Consider the following 18,235-nt stretch of genomic DNA (forward strand, 5'->3'; position numbering starts at 1 on the left):
GGGTTGCATAGTTCAGAACAGCAGTAAAAAAAAAAGAAAAAGGCTGTGAAAGTCCCCCCTTCGGAATCTCTGAATGTGCCACTTTAACAGATGAAAGATTGAAATATAACTCATCTATTGCCACATGACACATCAGATGAGACTTCATTTCCATTTCTGTGTCTTGCAGAGAAGCATGGCTTCTATTCACAGAAGTAGTGGCATCAGATGGGATCAATGGTTAGTGGTCCCAGTAATGTCAAGGACTGGATTTTACCCTAAAAGAAGATGTAACACCAAGGGTGGAGGGAAAGATAAAGAGAGACTTTGAAAAGCCATATTGCTGGCTCATTGTTTGGGTGCAAAGTGCAACAGGGATGCCCTTCCGCCAGGATAGGTATCTATCAAAGGAGAACTGTTTGTTATAAAGACAAATTCCACTGTCCCAGTTTAAGTATGAGCACTGCTTGGATGCAGCAGTATGTGGGCGTCTTTGCTCCTTTCAGCGTTCTCACTCAGAGTGAGACAAAGTCTCATTATCATTTATGCAGCATGAGCCATAATTTGGATTGATGTGACTGCTGTTTAATGCAAAGCATTCGTTTCCCCTTGTACAATAAAAGTACTTAATTTTGTTCATCAATGTATTGTGCAATTAATTCAGCCCTGCTTATTATAATCCTGGGCTTGCATGTCATGGACTCAAGGGACTTAGAAATGTCTTAATGATCTCATGGATATGAAAACAGTGAGAGCTATGATAGACATTATGCATTTGCACGTCTCTCACACCTATCTGATCTGGGGGGGGTGGCTCTTTTTTTTTTTTTATCTCTGCTTTGCTTTGCTTGTACCTTGTAAATTGTCTCTCTGTGTAACCTGCTGTCTCTATTCCCTTCCCTAGGCTTGATAACTCAAAGCAACATAAACACGGTGAGAAAGATAAGCAGCAGCTTAAAGAAGACCTGCAGGGAGAAGCAGACAACCCAGGAGACCAGAAACAGGATACAGAGATTTTTCTGACTAGAAGACTGCTCCAGGTGAGTTCAGCTCACTGCAACTAATATCCAGCAATTAGCTGCTTTATGTCAAATATATCGGTGGTATGTCTTGTGCAGGCTGAGTAAAAACCTAACACACAACTGGCTTCCTTCCTGACAGCATAGAAGTGAGGCTAATAAGGCAAAAATGCTTTCCTTTGCGTTTTCAGGACACGGTACCCTTGGTGGGTAAGGTGATAGCAATTCCATGGGGAAGGAGAAGAGCTAATACAATTCCTCCTGCTGTCCTTATCTAGCCCGTGGGGATGGACACAAGCTCACCCCTCACAGTTCTGCCCTTCTCATCCCTCACTTGGGGTATAGTTTGAAGGTAACTAAAAACTGCAGCTGACACCAGTGCCTTTGAGTTGTGCTCCTGGCTACGGAGCTGAGAGCAATGAAGGCATCAGCTCAGCACAAATCCATATATTATCAATAGCACCTTTCTGAATAAGCAGTGGGGAAGGGCATAAAGAAGTTGTCCTTGGCTCTACAAACTCCCTTTTAAATCCCAATGGGAAATCAGCAAGCAGAAACATTATTCGGATTGGAGGGGAAACTGAAGGCATTTTGCAATGTCGGAGGGGAGCCTCCTCCTGCAAATTCACTGCAAAACAGTCTATGGCAAGATGATTTGGGGAGTGGAGAGGGTTACATTAATGTGATATCTTGACAAGCGCGCTTGAAAGTAATTTCCAGTCTCAGCAAGGAAGGGCTGCTCCTCTGTTTTTCTAAAAATCTAACTAGAGCTTTGAGATGTAATTGGGGGACTACTCTTCAAGATTCACTGGCACTCTAGAAGGTGAACTGACATACAAGGTTTGTGGGCTACGTATGATAACACTGAACATTCCAAGAAAACAAGAGGCCTCATTTTTCCTGATAAAAAAGATATAAAAGGAATGCTTTTTCCTGGCTTTATGTAGCAGAGAGTGACTGGCATGGTGGTATAGCATGGGTTTGAAATTGAAGCACTTTCACAGACTGTGGATTGACAACAGGGTGATTACTGGGGGCAGGGGGAGGAGAGAGGGTTTCAATAAAACACCCCCAAGCTAAAATGAATGCAGACTATTACAGACCTGAGACAGAATGATTCCCAAGTGTTTTAATTTGTGCTTCCACTCCTTGTCTCTCTTGCAGTCATCATTTTGGCAACTGCCAGCAACATCCCTGAGATTCGGCAGCATTTGCAGAGCAGGCAGCTGCTGAGATGATTATGTCAAATCAGCACGCTGTCCTTTCTTTTCCATGTCTAATGATTCTCACCCTTGGAGAAATGGTTTAAAATGATGCATAACCCTTGGACTCATTGTGAGGCTGCTAACAGCAGTAGCTGTAGAGCAGGAGTTTGGGTGGGACTCTGTCACTCACCTTTCTTGTATGTATGCCCTGCAATTAACTTTAAAAATTATTCCACAGTGCCCTGCTATGGCTGGTTTGGGCCTGATCCAAAGTCCTTTCAAGACAATAGAATATCTTGCAACAGCTCTGGCTTAAGCTCTCCGGGGGCAATAGAGAAGCTGAGCTTGTGTGAATTCTTAATTTGAGTTTCTCAAACAATCAGTTGAGAAGAACATATAAATCAAGACTTGCTTGACATTTGTGTCTCTCTTGTTCAGACCTAATGCCCCCAAAGGCAGAACTGTCACTGACTGCACTGTGACTGGGAGATACTGGGAAGGAAGGGGAAAGTTGCTAAATGTAACCCAGTGATACTATCGCTCTGCAGCTGCTGTCATGCCCTTGAGACAGCACAAAGCAGCACTAAAAAGCTTTGCTACATTCAGAAGTGGGATGTATTTGTTGTAGAAATGTTGCCCTAGGGTTTTATATCACAGGCTGGTATTGCATTCTACACCTTAGCATGTTATTTACTCAACAGCTTTCCTTTGCACTGCAATTGTGAAGTCAGTAGTTGATCTGGCTGATACATAAATTGGGTTGTCTGATTCTTTTCACACTGCTGTGGCTGTGCAGCATGTGCCTGGTGCTGCTGCTCACCCTTTCTGCTTCACCTCTGCAACATCATAGTTTGATTCAGAAAGAACGAATCTCAGTCATGGGCTCTTTTTCTGAAACTCCAGTGTGAACAATCAATCCAGTAATCCTGTGACTTGATTTATAAAAATTAACTCAATTTGTACTGACCTTACACATTTAACTAATCCCACCAATCAAGGATGATCTGTTCTTTATATTCACAGTTAATAGCAAACCTAAAGCTGCAAAAGCAAGGGCTGAAGAAGCAAGCCTCCTTTTGGAGTCTGAAAGCTGTGGCTTAAAATTCAGACTTGCTGCTTAAACCTGCTTGTATTTCACATGATTTGCACCACAGCCTTGCCCAAAACACTGCCCAGGATCCTACAAGGATTTTGTGTATTGTATGGGGCAATGAATACCTGGATCACCAAGGATAAAGACCCCTGCAAAATTTCCTGCTTCCTTTCAATTGCACAGTTCCAACCATATCTCAGTTGCTATACTGGAAAGCAGTGTGGTATCAAAACCTGGCTTTGATAATGGCTGTGCACGTGATTCTCATCTGGTGTCACACAGACCAGGGTTTGAGAGCTCTGCCATTGACTGTGATCAATTAAGGCCTTTTTCCCTTTATGCTTCCACTGACAATAGCAGTGCCAGCACCACCCACTATTCTGCATCTGGGCTGAGGGTGAGGCTGCATTTCTCTCTCTGGGTTAACAAATTGTACCCCTGCTGCCATGGCATACAGCTGGAGCCAAACCACCTTTCTTTACCCCTGCCTTTTGGGCTAAGACTGTAATGCTGTAAGCAGAAATCGAAATAGCTACATCCATCCCAGTGGCAGGTTTTGCCTAAATGCTTCTTTACAAATTCCTCCTTTAGTGTACCTCCCAGCAGTGCAGGTGTATGCGGGTCAGAACTAATATTGTATTCATAGTGTATCTCTGTAGTCATGACTGGGCACTCATCACATTAGAGGCATAAACTATTATGCTGGCAGCATTTGAGTGAATATACAATGCAGTAACATTACAACAGAAACAGGAGTGCAAAATGGAGATTTGCCTACCTAAGTGGAACATGGAGTTTTAGGGAAGCAGTATAAAGAGGAGTCTGACCACAGCACCAGGATTAATATTTCTGTTCCTACAAAAAGTGCTCCAGGTTCTTGAATATAAAAGGCTTCAGAGCTGTCTCTCACCAGAAGCTAAGGTATTGGGGCATTAACAGTAGAAGAGAACATCTTTACCAGCTAACACTTTTACCACAGGTAGCCTGTGTTGCTCCAATGTATCACTGAAGTCAGTAATATAAAGAAGTTTTAAACATCTGGATGGCTATACCGGGCAGAAACTGATTGTTAGCTGCAATTTGAGTGAGGATACAGGGAAGCTTGGATCCTCAATTTGGGTAGAGAAATTTTCCTACCCAGTGGCACAATTGCTCTGTGTGATTACCTGAAGTCATCAGTGCTACCTGCTGGCCAACTGCCCTGTAGGCCTTTTTGGCTCTTGCCACATCCTTAGGTGCAGTCAAAGAAGTGGAAGAGTTGCACAAAAGCTGTCTATCATATCTTTATTTACATATCATGGAAACACACATGCAACATGTCACAGGATTAACTACAGTGGAACAGCCTGTCCCTAACTCCTGTTAACCAAAAACTTTATTTTTGGCTCACTAGGAAAACTATCACTTCCCCAGAAAGCTCCTAAAAATAATCATTAAAAATAACAGACTTGGAAGGATAACTAAATGAGTGAGAGCTGCAGGCTGGGATGTCTTGCCACATCCTTGCAGAAACCAGGTGGTTCTCTGGAAGCAAGAAAGGAAGGAAGGAGTGGGACTGGGTGGTCCCAGAGAAGACAGGTAGGAAGCGGTAGGGCGTAACAGCTAGGGAATATCTGTCTGTGCATGAACAAAGGATAGACAAGAGCTCTGTCAGAGGGTCCCCTCCCACCTAGGCAGCCAGCTTCCTGCTGATCCCATCTGTTTCCCGATTCCCATCTTTGGTTCCACCTGGAAGCTACAAGTTTCCTGTCCTCTAGGAACCTCTGATCTTTAAGGAGGATCTACCTTTCTTCTCAAGCAATAATTAAGGGGTAAAGTTTAAGCTCACATCCCCTTTGACCTGAAGGATCTTTCATATCTTGCCTCTGTTGAGAGGAGGAGATGAAACTGCAGAATGTTTTCCTGCCAGGACCATCAGAACAGTAGTCATGATCATCTCTTACTAACAGGGAGAGGGGGACCCAGCTCAATGGCAAGGAATGTGCTGAGGGAAGGGAGCTGGGGGGAATGCAGTCTTGGTATGAAAAAGGCTGAGGCCACTCTATTTATAATTAACATGAGCTTCAGTCTAGTTGGAACCTGGCACATTCAGAGCCTGCAGCTTCAGTCATTTGCTTGACTTTTTCCTCTAATTCCCATTGCTAGGTATGAACAGTTTGACCCCAGCTCCTGACCATCCAGGCAGGAGTTCCACCCTCCTAAACATTAATGAATGATCCCTGCTCTCCGTTGGCCGATTCAGGCTCCACGCAGCGCCCTTTCCTCCGGGTCACTCTTCGGTTCCGGTGGAATTTGGCATAACAGCGTAGCCCTATGGAAAAGACATGCATAAGTGAGCAGGAGGGACCAGGGCTCACTACAGCAGCTGACATCAAACAATTAGCTCTGAGCCTCAGTTTGTGACAGGGCCGGCTGCTGTGGGGACAGTCCCGGGGCTGGGAAGCCTGGGCTGTGTCAAATGAGGTGGCAGAGAAACACCTCACATGGGCAGGGCACATTGCTTTCTGGGCCCTGATATTCTGTTTGGCTCACTGTTCTGGTTTGGGCTTCATTGGCTCAGGCAGAAGGTTTCACTGTTTTTTTGAAACACCAATGAATTATCCTGATTGTTTCCAGTCATTTTATGGAAGCCCTGCTTGGTTTCCCCCTATTACTTCCCATTACTGTCTAAGTGATCTCTCCATTGGGAAATTACTATAGACTTAAGTGCAGCAGCAATGGCTAGGGAGCTCCCCTTGCTATTTATTTCTCTGAATCTTCGGGAGAGGAGGGAAACGACTTTGAAGCGTTATTACTGGGAGGTCTGATCCAAAGCTCACTGCTAATCTCCTTCAGTTTCTCTGGTTTTGATGCTCAAAGTGGAAGGTCTGAAGGAAGCTATCTGACATAGCGTTGGTGAATACTAAGGGGGTGGGGGGAGGCATTTTATTTATAAAAAATATGAGTACATATTCTCCCATGGCAGTGGAAGGCAATGGGAGCCTCTGGTCAAGGTAACTCATTGGTTTCTGGCACTGATAGATTTATGTTTCGGTCTCTGTTATCTGACTTTGTTACACTAGAATGCATAGCTCGTTGGGCCAGACAGGATACAGCCTATGTGTAAATAATTCTCATGAAAGCCCTGATTTTCAACAGCCCAGGATCTGGTCACTGGAATTGGCAGGGGCTGATTTGATCATCCTAGGAACTGCAACTCTTTCTACTTCCAGAGCAGGCAGAAGATAGCAACAGTGCCAGCACCCCCAAAGCAGGGGAGGCTGAGGATTTATAGCTTTTATAATGAGACAGCCCATAAACTGTCCTTGAGTACTCGTACACGGGAGACCTGGCCAATGTCACAGGTCACTGAGCAGCCTTTTGGAGTGCATGTCTCTGGGCTATGTTGAAACTGGCTACCTTAAAGCTGGGTTTCTGCCCCTCATTATCAATCCCCCCAGGGCAGTCTGGCCTCCCAGAAGGGACAGCACACAAGATCAGAGATCTGCTTTTATCTAAGCATCTTGTCTATCTTATCTGGACCCTTCATCTCTGGGGATCTTTTTAATGCTACAGAGGATGCACATTTGGCATCAACTTACAAATAGTTCAAGTATAAAGCAGGGCCAGGGGCAGCCCTCGTTAGGCTTGCAAAAACAGTTTTCTAGGCTAATCTGTCAGAACATCACATCGTCTCTGATGAGGACCTTGAGGTGTTACCCAACACGCCCAAGGTGAAGACTATTGTTTAACATTGCAACTCCAGGAAAGCAGTCTGTTTAACTGGTTAAAAAGTAGGTGAATGACCTGGTCAAAGTCACTAGGTACCTAACACAGGCCACAAAACTTGGCAACCCGAGTTTTGTTCTGGCAGAAAAGACCCAGTGGCTGGACCTGATCCTGAACATGTTTAGACTAGAAGAGTGCCTTTCAACATCTTCATAATGCAATGGTCTGTTAAAGGCTGCTGTGGATTCTTCAGAAACAGTTTTAAGAAACAAGAGTCTGTGTCATGCCCACGCCTATGAAATTGCTATAAGTTCAGTTGAAATTAACTCAGGAAAGCCATATTAGGCATAATGTTAGGTAAAACAAGGGTAGTGGTCCATTTTTGTAACCTGTGACACTTGCAAACACCACTGAAGTGTTAAAATATTGTGGCTTCTTCTGTTAGGCTTGTAGATATCAGGATTTTTGTTTTCAAGAAAGAAAACAAGACACCCTGGATGACTCAACGGTCACATTGTGAGTCAATGGCAGGGAAAGGCTAAGAGCAGCAGAGCTTGGCTCCTATTTTCACGTACAAACCACTATCCCAAGTCAATGCAGCCAACTACAAAGCCAGCTAGAAGAGAGAGAGCAAAGAACTGAACTCACCTTCAGTGCACATACAGTCATCGTAACATTTGTTGTTAAGGCCTCGATTGTGTGGTTTGCAGAGGTGTTCACGCAAGTCACAGCAAGAGCCTGCAATGCAGAAACAAGGGTCAGCACAACCCATTTATCCCCTTCCCTTGTAGGGCTACTGACACCCATGACAGCGCATTGGTACAGACATCATCTGTTCCCACAACACGCCTAGAGAGCCTTTGCCCTTCCCTCTGCATACCACTTCCTATCAATATTAGAAATCAGGATACTTGTATTAGAACATGGGCTGAATTTCAAACAATCTCGTGTTTGGAGAAATGACTCTACCAAACTGATCCTTACCTGGGAGGCAGTCAAGGTGATGATCACATGGCTCTCCTTCAGCCGTCACAGTTTCATTTCCACTGTTGGGGCTCTTACTGCGCCGTTTTTCTAAGGAAGAAAACAGATGCTGATAGAAAATGTCATGCTACTATTTTTAGTTGGGAGACCATGTAGTTCCAGGGTAAAAACAGCTTCAAATTTCAAGAGTTTGAACTCTAAACTTTCATAGTTTAATCTCCTCCCTATTTCTCAACCCTCCATCTATCATTTCTCCTCTGCCCTGAAACTATGCATCCAAAATGAGAAACAATCAGAAACTGAACACAAAACACAATCAGCATTGTGCTTTTTCTCTCTTTCCCCACCACTATGATCTCACATCCTTCAGCACATCTGCGAACACTAACCGTGGGACAAGTCTTACAGAATGGTAATTTGGGAAAGAGGACAGGGAGGTTTATCACCTTTCTTTTTAGCAGATGGCCACATTTCTGGTTTGAGATCCTCATAATCTGTCCAGTCAAAGAGTGCCATATCTAGGGTGGGCATCACATCCCCATCTTGCCTGAGGCGGGCCTGCAAACCACAAGAAACCAAACAGACAACAGATTACACTTCTGTAGTGACACTGAAGTCTTAGCAAATTTTTCTGGTGCTTTTAGATGTTCAGAAGCCTTTATGATCCCTCCGTTCCTGCCCCATCTTGTCCACTGGGGATTCTTGGCATCTCATTTTCCCTTGTTGCAGCTGAAGGCAAGAGGGAAGTTTCCACTGCTTCTATGTGAGGACAAAAGGTGAGCAAGGAGCATTAGGACATGCTGCCTCTCCAGCCACATGCTCCTGCTGCCTCTCTGGTCCTTGAAGCTGAGTGAAGATGGCTAGCTAAGGGAGAGGTAGGGCAGGGAAGAGAAGCAACTAAAGGAACCATTTATGAAGATGAGGCGTTTAGATGTCTCCAAGACAGAGCGCTGTCTTTGAGGGAGGGCTTTGGTGTTAAGCAAGCACTTTAACTTAAAGTTTTTAAAAAAAACCCCGAAACCGGACCTCATCTGCAGGAGATTTCTGTCAGCGTCAGAAGTACAGTGCAGTTACCAGCTGTCTCTTTACCTGTGACCGTGGTGATGTAGCTGGAAGAACAGGAGGCTCTTCTGTGGAAACAGCTAGTTCTAGTGCAGTGATGAGGAGCATGGTGGGAGTCAGACTTGTAGCTTCCTCTGCCTGAAGGTTTTGAAACTGTTCTTCAAAGCTTTCAGGTTTCTTGTACAAGGAGCTTGGCCCAACATCAGGAGTCTTCCCTGCAGAGGGCAACAGGTACAGTAGCATTAGCTTTTTCATCCCTTTTCTCCCTGTGTGCCATAGATTTGAGTGAAAGGAATTCAGATTTCATCCAGCCACTGGCCAGTGTTCCACCACCCTGAGCTGCTGTTTAGACCAGTCATATGCTACTAAACTAACTTGATAGGCCAGATCCAGAGTATATGCATCTTGATTTTTACACACTTGAGTGTGTAAAGCGTGTAAGATACATAATCATACCTTCTTGAAGATACGTCTATCTCTTTCTTAAGTAGTAAAGGTTTTCTTCTTCTGGTCTCAAGAGTCCAAAATGCACCTGTTCAACCATTTTTAAACCAATGGATTAAGCTGCTGCAAATACCTGTGAACACACCCTTATTTGATTTTAGTAGTGAGTTATTTCAATTTAGCTCAAGTCAGGAACTACCTAACCTGAAAAGAAAATATCTTCACAACCTGATCCCTGCTTTTCCAAAGTATTAATTTAAATATAGACCTGAAGTTAAACCAAAGAAACAAGTCCTGTTTTGTAGCCTGAAAATACTGCTTCAAAACAGCTTTGTTCCATACTCTTCTATATTGCTCAAGTTGTTTAGTCAATCCCCCGAAAAAACAATAGAGTTTTTCTTACTGATGCAGGGAGGAGTGATAGCTGGGACTTAGGGATACTGACACCCAGATTGTCAAATAGCATAGACTGACAAAACTGCCTGGCTTTCACAGAACTAAAGATTTACCATTACCACACTGAGCATACCATACCACAGAGACACATACCCACAACTTGACCTGCAAAGGAAAGCAGTCCCAGTCAAAAACAGGCAACATTTTGAAGCAATTAGTGCAGTATCACATATGCAAAATGTATATTTTTTTGTAGTTGAGCATAAATGTAGACCAATACAAGCTCTGATGAGAGGAAACTGACCTTCAAGCAAAGTAGGGGTTTTGTATCATTTGTAATTCTGGTCATGTTTTGAAGTCAGTGGAGAGACTAATCCTGGCTTAGACATGTTTGCTCATAAATTGAACAATTTGCTAAAAAAGCAAAAAACTAAAGCAGGTCACCCCAAAACAACCCCTCAGGTCCTAGGAACTTTCAGAGTCCCCCTGTAAGGCAAACCAGGTCATTTTCACAAAATTGCAGCCAGCAGTAAAAACCTCTGGTTCTGGAGTTCCCCTTTTTTCTTGTGCCTCTTTTGTTTGGCAGATTTCTCCCCAGAGCAGGCACAGATCCCACACCCTCCACACACCCATGTGGCTCAACCACAGCTGCATCTTCTTGCCCTCATACAAGTGACACTCATTTCCCAGGGACCCAACAGCCTCAGCTTCCCCTGGAGCTCAAATACCTCTGTGGTGTTTCAGCCTGTCCCTGCGGCTGTGTCGGCGATGCTCTCGGTTCTGCTTCTTTCCTCTCTCAGACCCAGGGGACTGGTTCTCCCTCTCAGGATACGGGAACTCAAACCCCAGGAACACATCCTTATTCTGTTTCAGGGCTGCTGGCTGTCCCTCTGCCGCCAGCTCTTCCACACCTGGAGCTCCGCTACCCATTCTGAGAGCCTCTTCCCCAGCCAGCTGCCCTCTAGAAGGCACGGCATGGACCCTCTCTTTCTTGGCCAAGCCATGCTTGTGGTGGTGTCCACTTCTGGGCTGCTGCTGCCACATCTCTTGGTTCTGAAGATGGTTGTTGTTCTCTGGGACATTTTTGAGCTTTGTGCCAGGGTCCAGTGAGACTGCAAGACTGATGTCGGAAAGAACCAGCACACACAGGAAGAGGAAAGGAGAAAAGGTGGAAGAAGTTGCCATAATCCTGGGTGCTCTGCCTCACCTGCAATTAAAAAATAAAAGAGGAAAAAGAAAAAGTAACTGACTTCTAGAAGCTGTAAAGGCAAGCAAGATTCAGACTTAGGATACTTAGAGGAAAACAGTTATGCTGTCCAGAGCTGGAATGGAGCTTTTCCCTCCTTGGTTACCGCCTCCTTTCCCAACCCTGGTTACAGCAGCTGAGACACACGTGCAGGGCCTGCAGGGCTGAAAGGTCCCAGTTTCATGTGCAAATGAGGGCCATCAATCAGTAGGACATTTCCCTTTGATTACTCACAAGCCCCCCTACCCTCCCATTCACAGCCTACCATCTGAGGGGCTGGGGAGGCTGGCTCCTGCCGGCCACAGCTCCGGAGCCGCCCGCACAGCACCAGCTGTCTGGCTAGGGCTGCTTGCTGCCAGGTTGGCATCCTGGGCCTGGCTGGCACGGGCCCCTCCTCACAGCTGGTTTCCTTGCAATGAAGATGTCAGGATGAACAGAACTGGAGGCAGATGGTGGCCTCACAGGACCAGCAACAGCCCTGAGCAGCTCAAGGCAGGGAGACATGTGCATGCACTCACATGCCACTTCAGGGTAGCTGTAACTGGTCAAGGAAAAAAAAAACACACTGGAAATTTTGGAATGATACCTCACAGCATAGCAGAGAGACAGTATCTGCTGCTGTCAGCAGAACAGAGGATGCTGATCTAAAGATCAAGGGGCAGGGAGGCAGTCTGAGTTTTCTCTAGCTTGTCCCACTTTCCTTTCTTGACCCTGCACAGGTCACTTCAGCTCACCCCACCAAGGTGAGCCTGTCACTGCAAGAGGGCAATTTAAGTCCAAAGAACACTGAGACTGAGTCCCTCAGCACAGTGGCTGCAGACTGTTCTCATTCATTCTGCTTCACTGTAATATTTCTGAGGGTCTTCCTTCATCCCTGTGTTTGTGTAATAAGACATGGCTTTGGGACACTGCACAAGTCAGTGCTTTCTCTAAGTCATTCTCCCCTGTCCTTTCCCACAAAAAGGGGAAAGGGTTTTTTCAGCATTTCCAGTGCAGTCTTTCACTTTGGGGTAGCTTTCTTAGACTGTCTCTCTCAATCTAGGCAGCATGAAGGGATTCTTAAAGCCAGAGCTCCCTGTGACACTGACTGTCAGAAAACCAGGCCTATGCTTACATTTGAGAAATACTGTCACAAAGTTACAGCCACAGCTCTTCACTCAACCTCCTCCCCATTTTTCCTGCACCCAAGCCCCCAGCTGCACCTCATTTCCATCTGTCTGTTCACCAGCTGAACTGTATTGCTGCAGAATTACAACAGCTTGTACTCTTTCCTCCACATGCTTCCCTGCTCAACCAGCCATTGTCACCTGTGAAGGGCAGCAGGTAACATCCTTTGAGGCCAATCTCCATGCCTTTTTGTGGAGCTGACAGGACACACCCTAAGATAGCCTTGCTTTTCTTTTCTTTCAGCCTGGGACATGGGTGGAATGTCTTGAGTCAATGATAACTGCCATCATAGCAGCCCCAGCCTTGTAGAGCATCTGGGGAGTTGAGAGGGAGATGTCTTCATTCGCTTAACTGAAAAGCCTGCTCACTCACTCACTCACCAGACAATTCTGCTTTTCCAAGATTCATCTCTGTTATTGCTCAGAGCCCAGGAGCAAATTTTCAGTTCAGACCTCCCCTGGAAAGAGGTAGGCAGCACAGGGCCCTTCTCTTTAATGCAGCCTCTGAAAAGCAGGTCTTTCTACTGGCCGCAAAGGACAACAAACTCCTACTTGAGGACTGATTTGGGAGGTGCTGCGTAGCTCATTTGCTGAAGGTGTAACACTGTGAAGTGGTATTTTATTGGCAGCTACCTGCAGCAAAGGAAAACCAGACCAAAAGCTAAATCTATTAAAACAACACTTGAAGTCCTGCTTTAAAACCAATGGAACAAATAGCAACCAGGCGAAACGCAAGCTCTGCGTCCACAGTCTTTGTTTTTTCCTAGGATTTTCTGTTTAAGAACCAGGCAAACTAGCTGGATCAAGGCATCGCTCAGAACAACTCAAAGAGCTAGACACAGCGTCTTACCTTTTCATCTGTAGGCAAAATACCAAGAGGAGAGAACAAGTGCAAAGAGAGCGCGAGGCAGCTGTCTCCAGTCTCACTCACAGAGACACAGGCCCTTTGATGGTGAACCCGACAGACATATTAGCTGCAGATTCTGGTTTTCAGCAGGAGCTAGGAAGCAGCTAAATGCTGCAGGGCAGTTAAACAAAAGGTCTGCTTCAAAGTGTAGGGGGCATTTATTTAAGCTGCCTAGCTGTCTTGTTGGCATGACACAGGATGAAAATGCAGCTAGAGCGCGTGGGTTGCCTCGTCTCTGCACTGGCTGAGAGGGCAGGCTAACATGCTGTGTTCCTGTGTCACTGGGAGTCTTGCGTTAATAATGCAGATAAGTACCTGTACTGCACTATTGTCCAGGGAGAGCTGAGCTGTCCACCAAACCAAAATGGTGCATGGACAAGTTTGGGTACCTTGGGTTAACGTAACACTGCTGTCCTAGAGGCACAGAAGCCCCAGCCTTCTTTTATCCGCTTGCTTCCATGCCCTGATCTATCTTTAACGTCAGAAACCTCTTCCTACCTCCTTCCTTTTTCTTACCCTTCAGAAGCCATTAAAGTCATACTTCCAAAAGGCAGCTAGACAGCACAACAGCATCCCTGGTACCCCTTAGTGCTCAGGTTCCTCAATGTCTGAGCACCCAAGTAAATTCCACCCTCTCCTCTGCAGGACCACAGTCCACAAAAGAAGCCCTGGGTTTGTTGCTGTAGGTGACAGTAATGCTCTCACACTGCTGAGGCACCCTTTCTCCAAAAGCTGAAATTCTGCCCTGAGACCTATGCCAAGCAGAAAGAAGTCTGACTTTGTGAGGAGATGCCTTTCCTACACTGATCTAAACCAAAACCACATTATGAGTTCAGAATCCATCCGCTTCTTAGGATTTGTATATTAATAAAGGAAATAGCTGAAGTACTTACCAAGTTAAGCTACCCCTGTAGTTCTTCACAACGCCAGACCTACATCCTCCTTGCTCCACCCACAGCCTTGCACTTCCTTTATATAACCCCAGGATTACAAGCCACCTGCCTTCTGAGGTAGCAAATCTGCCTACTAACAAGAAAATGTGCGAAGCACAGATAAGGTCTGAGAGCTACCTAGGGTGCCAGCTCAGGGCTGATGAGTGAGTTGCAGCGCTGTCTCTCAGCTGCTGTTTCTTATCCATTTCGGGTTAGTAGTGGATGGTCACAATCTTGTACGGGAAATTGGAGGTGGGAAGGGGTTGCATCTTGGGTAACTTTCCCTGTGGGCAGTCTCCTCTGGACTTGTGATAAAATTGCTATTACTCAGCTTTCCGCTTGTAATTCTGCAAGGCAGCCACAGACTGAGCAGATACACAGATACTCAGGCAGTCCTATAAATAGGGTTATATCACCTTGGCTCTGAAATAGGCTCTGAAACTGCTCCTGCTGCATTTGTTTTGTATTAGACAAAGCAGGAACTTTGTCTACATACTCAGATTCAGACATTTAGATTGTCTACATATTCAGATTCACATATCTCACTTAAAACATGATACCTGACAGTTCTAGCTTTAACTTTTCACATAGGTTCTTCATGTCACATCCAAGAGGAACAAAACTTTTGAACCCAGAAATAGAGAATATCAAGATCCTTTATCACCCCAGAACACAAATGATGCAGTTTGTATGCTCGAGGGCTGAACCAAGCTAGACCCCAGCACATACGCTGGGCCAGATTTGGCTCTGATAAGCTCAGACTTTGGCAGGCGTGCGTAAAGATTTCCTGGGCTCCAGACAATCCCAAGCTGCAGCAACAGACAAACTGTATGTGCATCTACATGGGTGTTGTGTGTATGCGCGTGTGTGGCAGGGATGAGGATGATAGACAATAAACCCAGTTTTGTGTGCCAGGCTCCCTGTAAATAAGCCATAGGGTGATGGATGGGCTTGGGAAGGCCTGAAGCAGAATGGACAGGGTAGGTTCTATGGTGGCTGACATGCAGAGAGCTGGCTGGAGCCAGGAGGATGGCATTGTGCAGATAAATGAGATTGCACTTCCCTGCTGGGTCTCTTTCCATCTGTTTTTCTGTTTCTGGAGGCAAATGCTGGGAAGCTTCACAAACAATCTGCTAAGAGACCTTCCCATTTCAAAGGGGTCTCTCCCAGCTTTCTAGGGTCCCCAAAAGCAGATAGGTAATCTTATATGCACCCTTCTCTTTTCCTCCCCAGGGCAAAAGCAGTAGTACTTTTTCCTCTCCAACATTTCTTGCACACTCACATAGTAAACATTTTTTTTTTTGCTGCTGGCCCACACATCCTTGGGATAACAGAGCAGCAAAGTCCTCGGCTTACAGGTCTCCAGTTCTTTTGGGTCCCTTTTTGGAGCTGCCCTCCTTTCTAAGGTTTCCTGTATCCATCGTCACCTTTCCTCCCTACCTTGCCATTCATATATATCTGACTCCACAGTTTCCTTGTCCCTCGTGACTCTGTTTGGTGGGAGAGTTCCCCTGTGCAGATATTTAGGCTAGGCTACTCAAATCCCACCCCCACTCCACCCCCCTTTGAAACATCTGCTTTTGTTTGCCTGTGTTATTTTCTCTCACAAATTCACTAATTGCACTAATGGCACAAGAGACAGAACATAGAGATTCAGGCTTGCAGGGGGTTGAGTAGCAGCTGTAGCTGCCCCTGTGCTTCCACAAAACATCTCCCTGGGGCAACTCGTATCCAGTGGCTACTGGAAATTCGTTGATGGTCTAGAACTGGGGCTCTGTTTTTGCTGACCCATTGGCCCAGGCAATCCCTTCCCCTCACCAGGCAGCCCTGGCCGACAGACTGCTCTCTGCCCTCCTAACCACTGAGGACAGAAGCGGTTTGTTCACGCAGCACGACCTGGGGAATACCCTTTCCTGCAGTCCAGACTTGCGAGTAAGCTGGCAGCTTGTACTTGCCACGAAGTCGCTGCTAAGCTCCAGCACCCTGGCGCAGATGAACACTGGACACCTTGCAAAGCCTTCAAGTCACTATGTGCCTCGCGCCTTCAGCCTCAGCCATGCCACCCTTTCCCCTGTGCCTACCCAGACCTGCACAGAGAGCTTCGCTGTGCTTGGTGTCCGTGTGTGAGCAGGGAGCGCGCAGCACCAACATCCTCCAGGGACCGAGCAGCCCAGCAAGTCCCCAGCAAGTCCCGTATTGAAGGGGAAGAGGGGCACATGCATGAATATGCAGAACCCTCTGCTCTGCTTCCCTCTGGGACTTCACAGAGTGGCTGACACAGCCATCATAGGCGACCTGCTATCAAACAGAGGCTACTCTACCCAATAATGAGATTAAAATAGCAATGAGTCTGAGATTAGCATCCAAGATATAGTCGCTTGCTGTCAGCACAGCAGAGGAGACTCTCCAGTTTAATGCACAATGCTTAGTGACAAATGAGACACAGTCAATAGAAAAAGGTCATTGCTCACCCGGCTGGAAAGCACCCGCCAGTGTGACAAGGAAGAATGGGGGCAGATTTGGTCCGATCTTCGGGGTTGGGTGGGGGGGGGGGGAACGGGACACGGGACGGGATGGAGAGGGGAGAAGCGGATGTGTCCCGACTGGCAGAACAGTTAGGCTGTGCTTTCAACATTTTTCCTTGCATGTCATTCTCACTTTGAACCAAACGTGTAGGATTAATGCCTCCTTCTGTAAGGGAGAGGAGATGGGAATACAAACCCATTTCCATTAAACCCTCTGGCTGACGGAAGACTTCAGGTGTGAATTGGATAAATGTCACTTAAATCCTACATGATTAATTACTAGCTGTAACAAACCATTAACTGATGCCAAATTGATTTAATTCAGAAACGAGATCTCACTTCTATCAACAGAGGAAGAGCAGAGAATCACCGGTGGGTACCCAGGGGCTGGGCGCACGGCAGCGCGCGGCTCTGCCAGCACAATGACTCGGTGGGAAAGGCTGCCTTCGCCCCCGGGCCACCGCCCCCCCAGCTCTGGCTCAGGGCCAGGGCACCCCGAGGGTGGGCGAGGGGCTCGGCAGCCACCTGCGGGGGGGCGACCTCTGTCCGAGGCGACTCGGCTCCCCGGGAGGGAAGCGCGCCTCGGGAGCTCGCGCGCAGGAGCCCCTGAAGCAGCCGAGACTCGCAGCAGGGTGGCGGGACGCGACCTCCGAAGACCCCCGCACCCCCCACCCCCGGACGGTGCTGCCCATGGCGCCGGGGGGCAGAGCCCCGAGCCCGCTGCCCGCGGGGCTGCCTGGAGGCACCGCGCACCGGCGCTGCCCGAGCGCGGCTGCCAGCGCCCGGCAGCACCGGGGCGGCGGTGCTGGGGGTCCCCGTCGCCCCCGGCCTTTGTTTCCCGCGGGGCGCACCGAAAGTGGGAAGGCGCCCCCCGCCGCTCCCCAGCCCCCGCGAAAGCAAAGGGAAAGGGACTGGGAAGCGCGACCCCCGCTCCCCGGCCCGGCGCGGGGCGCCAGCGCTGCCTACCTGTCGGGGCTCCGGGGGCGCGCCGGGCCCGGCGGGCAGGGCAGGGCAGCGGCTGTGCGTGCGGCAGGAGCGCGGGCAGGCTGCGGGGCAGGGGGTGTTCAGACCCGGCAGGAGGAGGGGGAGGAGGAGGAGGCGGAGGAGGAGACAGGGGGAAGGCAGTGGGGGAATGTGGAGGAACTGGGGACGCCGGGAATCCCGGGGGAGCGGGGTGCATGGTGCGGGCGGAGCGGGGCTGGGAGGGGCGCGGGATGCTGCGGGGGGTGCGGGACAATGCGAGGGGCGCACGGTGCGGGGTGCCCGGTGCGGGGCGGGCGGAGGGGTGCGGGGGTGCGGGGTGCGCGCTCCCCCGGGCCGGGGCAGGAGCAGTCCGTGCCCCGGGCGGGGACCGGGCAGACAAAGGCCGGAGACAAAGGCGGCCCGGCCCGGGGCGGAGGGGGGGTGTGGGGTGTGCAGCCGGGCCCCCGCTCACCTGCGCCGCACGGCGGGGCGGGCACGGCGTCCCCGCTCCCCGCAGGGCCCCCCGCGCCGTACGGGAGCGGGGTGGCAAACCGGACCGGGGCCCGGCGTGCCCCCCTCCCCGCCGCGACGGAGGGGGTCTGCGGC

General features: G+C 48.2%; 1 protein-coding gene across 4 annotated transcripts; it reads right to left on the minus strand.

Moving 5' to 3' along the window:
- Positions 1-1,028: 1,028 nt before the first annotated feature.
- DRAXIN (dorsal inhibitory axon guidance protein) lies at positions 1,029-18,235 on the minus strand. Of its 4 annotated transcripts, XM_080380938.1 has the most exons (8): positions 18,102-18,233; positions 17,633-17,712; positions 10,619-11,097; positions 9,078-9,265; positions 8,435-8,546; positions 7,989-8,078; positions 7,653-7,742; positions 1,029-5,607 (listed from the first exon to the last, which is right to left on the minus strand). In XM_080380938.1, the coding sequence occupies exons 3-8, from the start codon at positions 11,073-11,075 to the stop codon at positions 5,495-5,497; spliced, it is 1,050 nt and encodes a 349-aa protein (XP_080237064.1). In that variant the 5' UTR covers positions 11,076-11,097; positions 17,633-17,712; positions 18,102-18,233; the 3' UTR covers positions 1,029-5,494. The 4 variants fall into 4 exon arrangements, with proteins under 4 accessions (XP_080237064.1, XP_080237066.1, XP_080237063.1 ...); XM_080380940.1 differs by lacking the exon at positions 17,633-17,712 and having other exon boundaries at positions 18,102-18,235; XM_080380937.1 differs by lacking the exon at positions 18,102-18,233 and having other exon boundaries at positions 17,633-18,091.

The sequence above is a fragment of the Falco punctatus genome (genome assembly GCF_963210335.1).
Source record: "Falco punctatus genome assembly, chromosome: 3".
Classification (NCBI taxonomy): Eukaryota; Metazoa; Chordata; class Aves; order Falconiformes; family Falconidae; genus Falco; species Falco punctatus.

Excerpts from the sequence above, each read along its gene's own strand:
- DRAXIN (XM_080380940.1), bottom strand. The coding sequence starts at position 11,075 with ATGGCAACTTCTTCCACCTTTTCTCCTTTCCTCTTCCTGTGTGTGCTG. Across the intron at positions 9,266-10,618 it reads CAGGCTGAAACACCACAGAG|GGAAGACTCCTGATGTTGGG; the intron begins GTATTTGAGCTC and ends TGCCCTCTGCAG. Across the intron at positions 7,743-7,988 it reads TCACCTTGACTGCCTCCCAG|GCTCTTGCTGTGACTTGCGT; the intron begins GTAAGGATCAGT and ends TCTGCATTGCAG.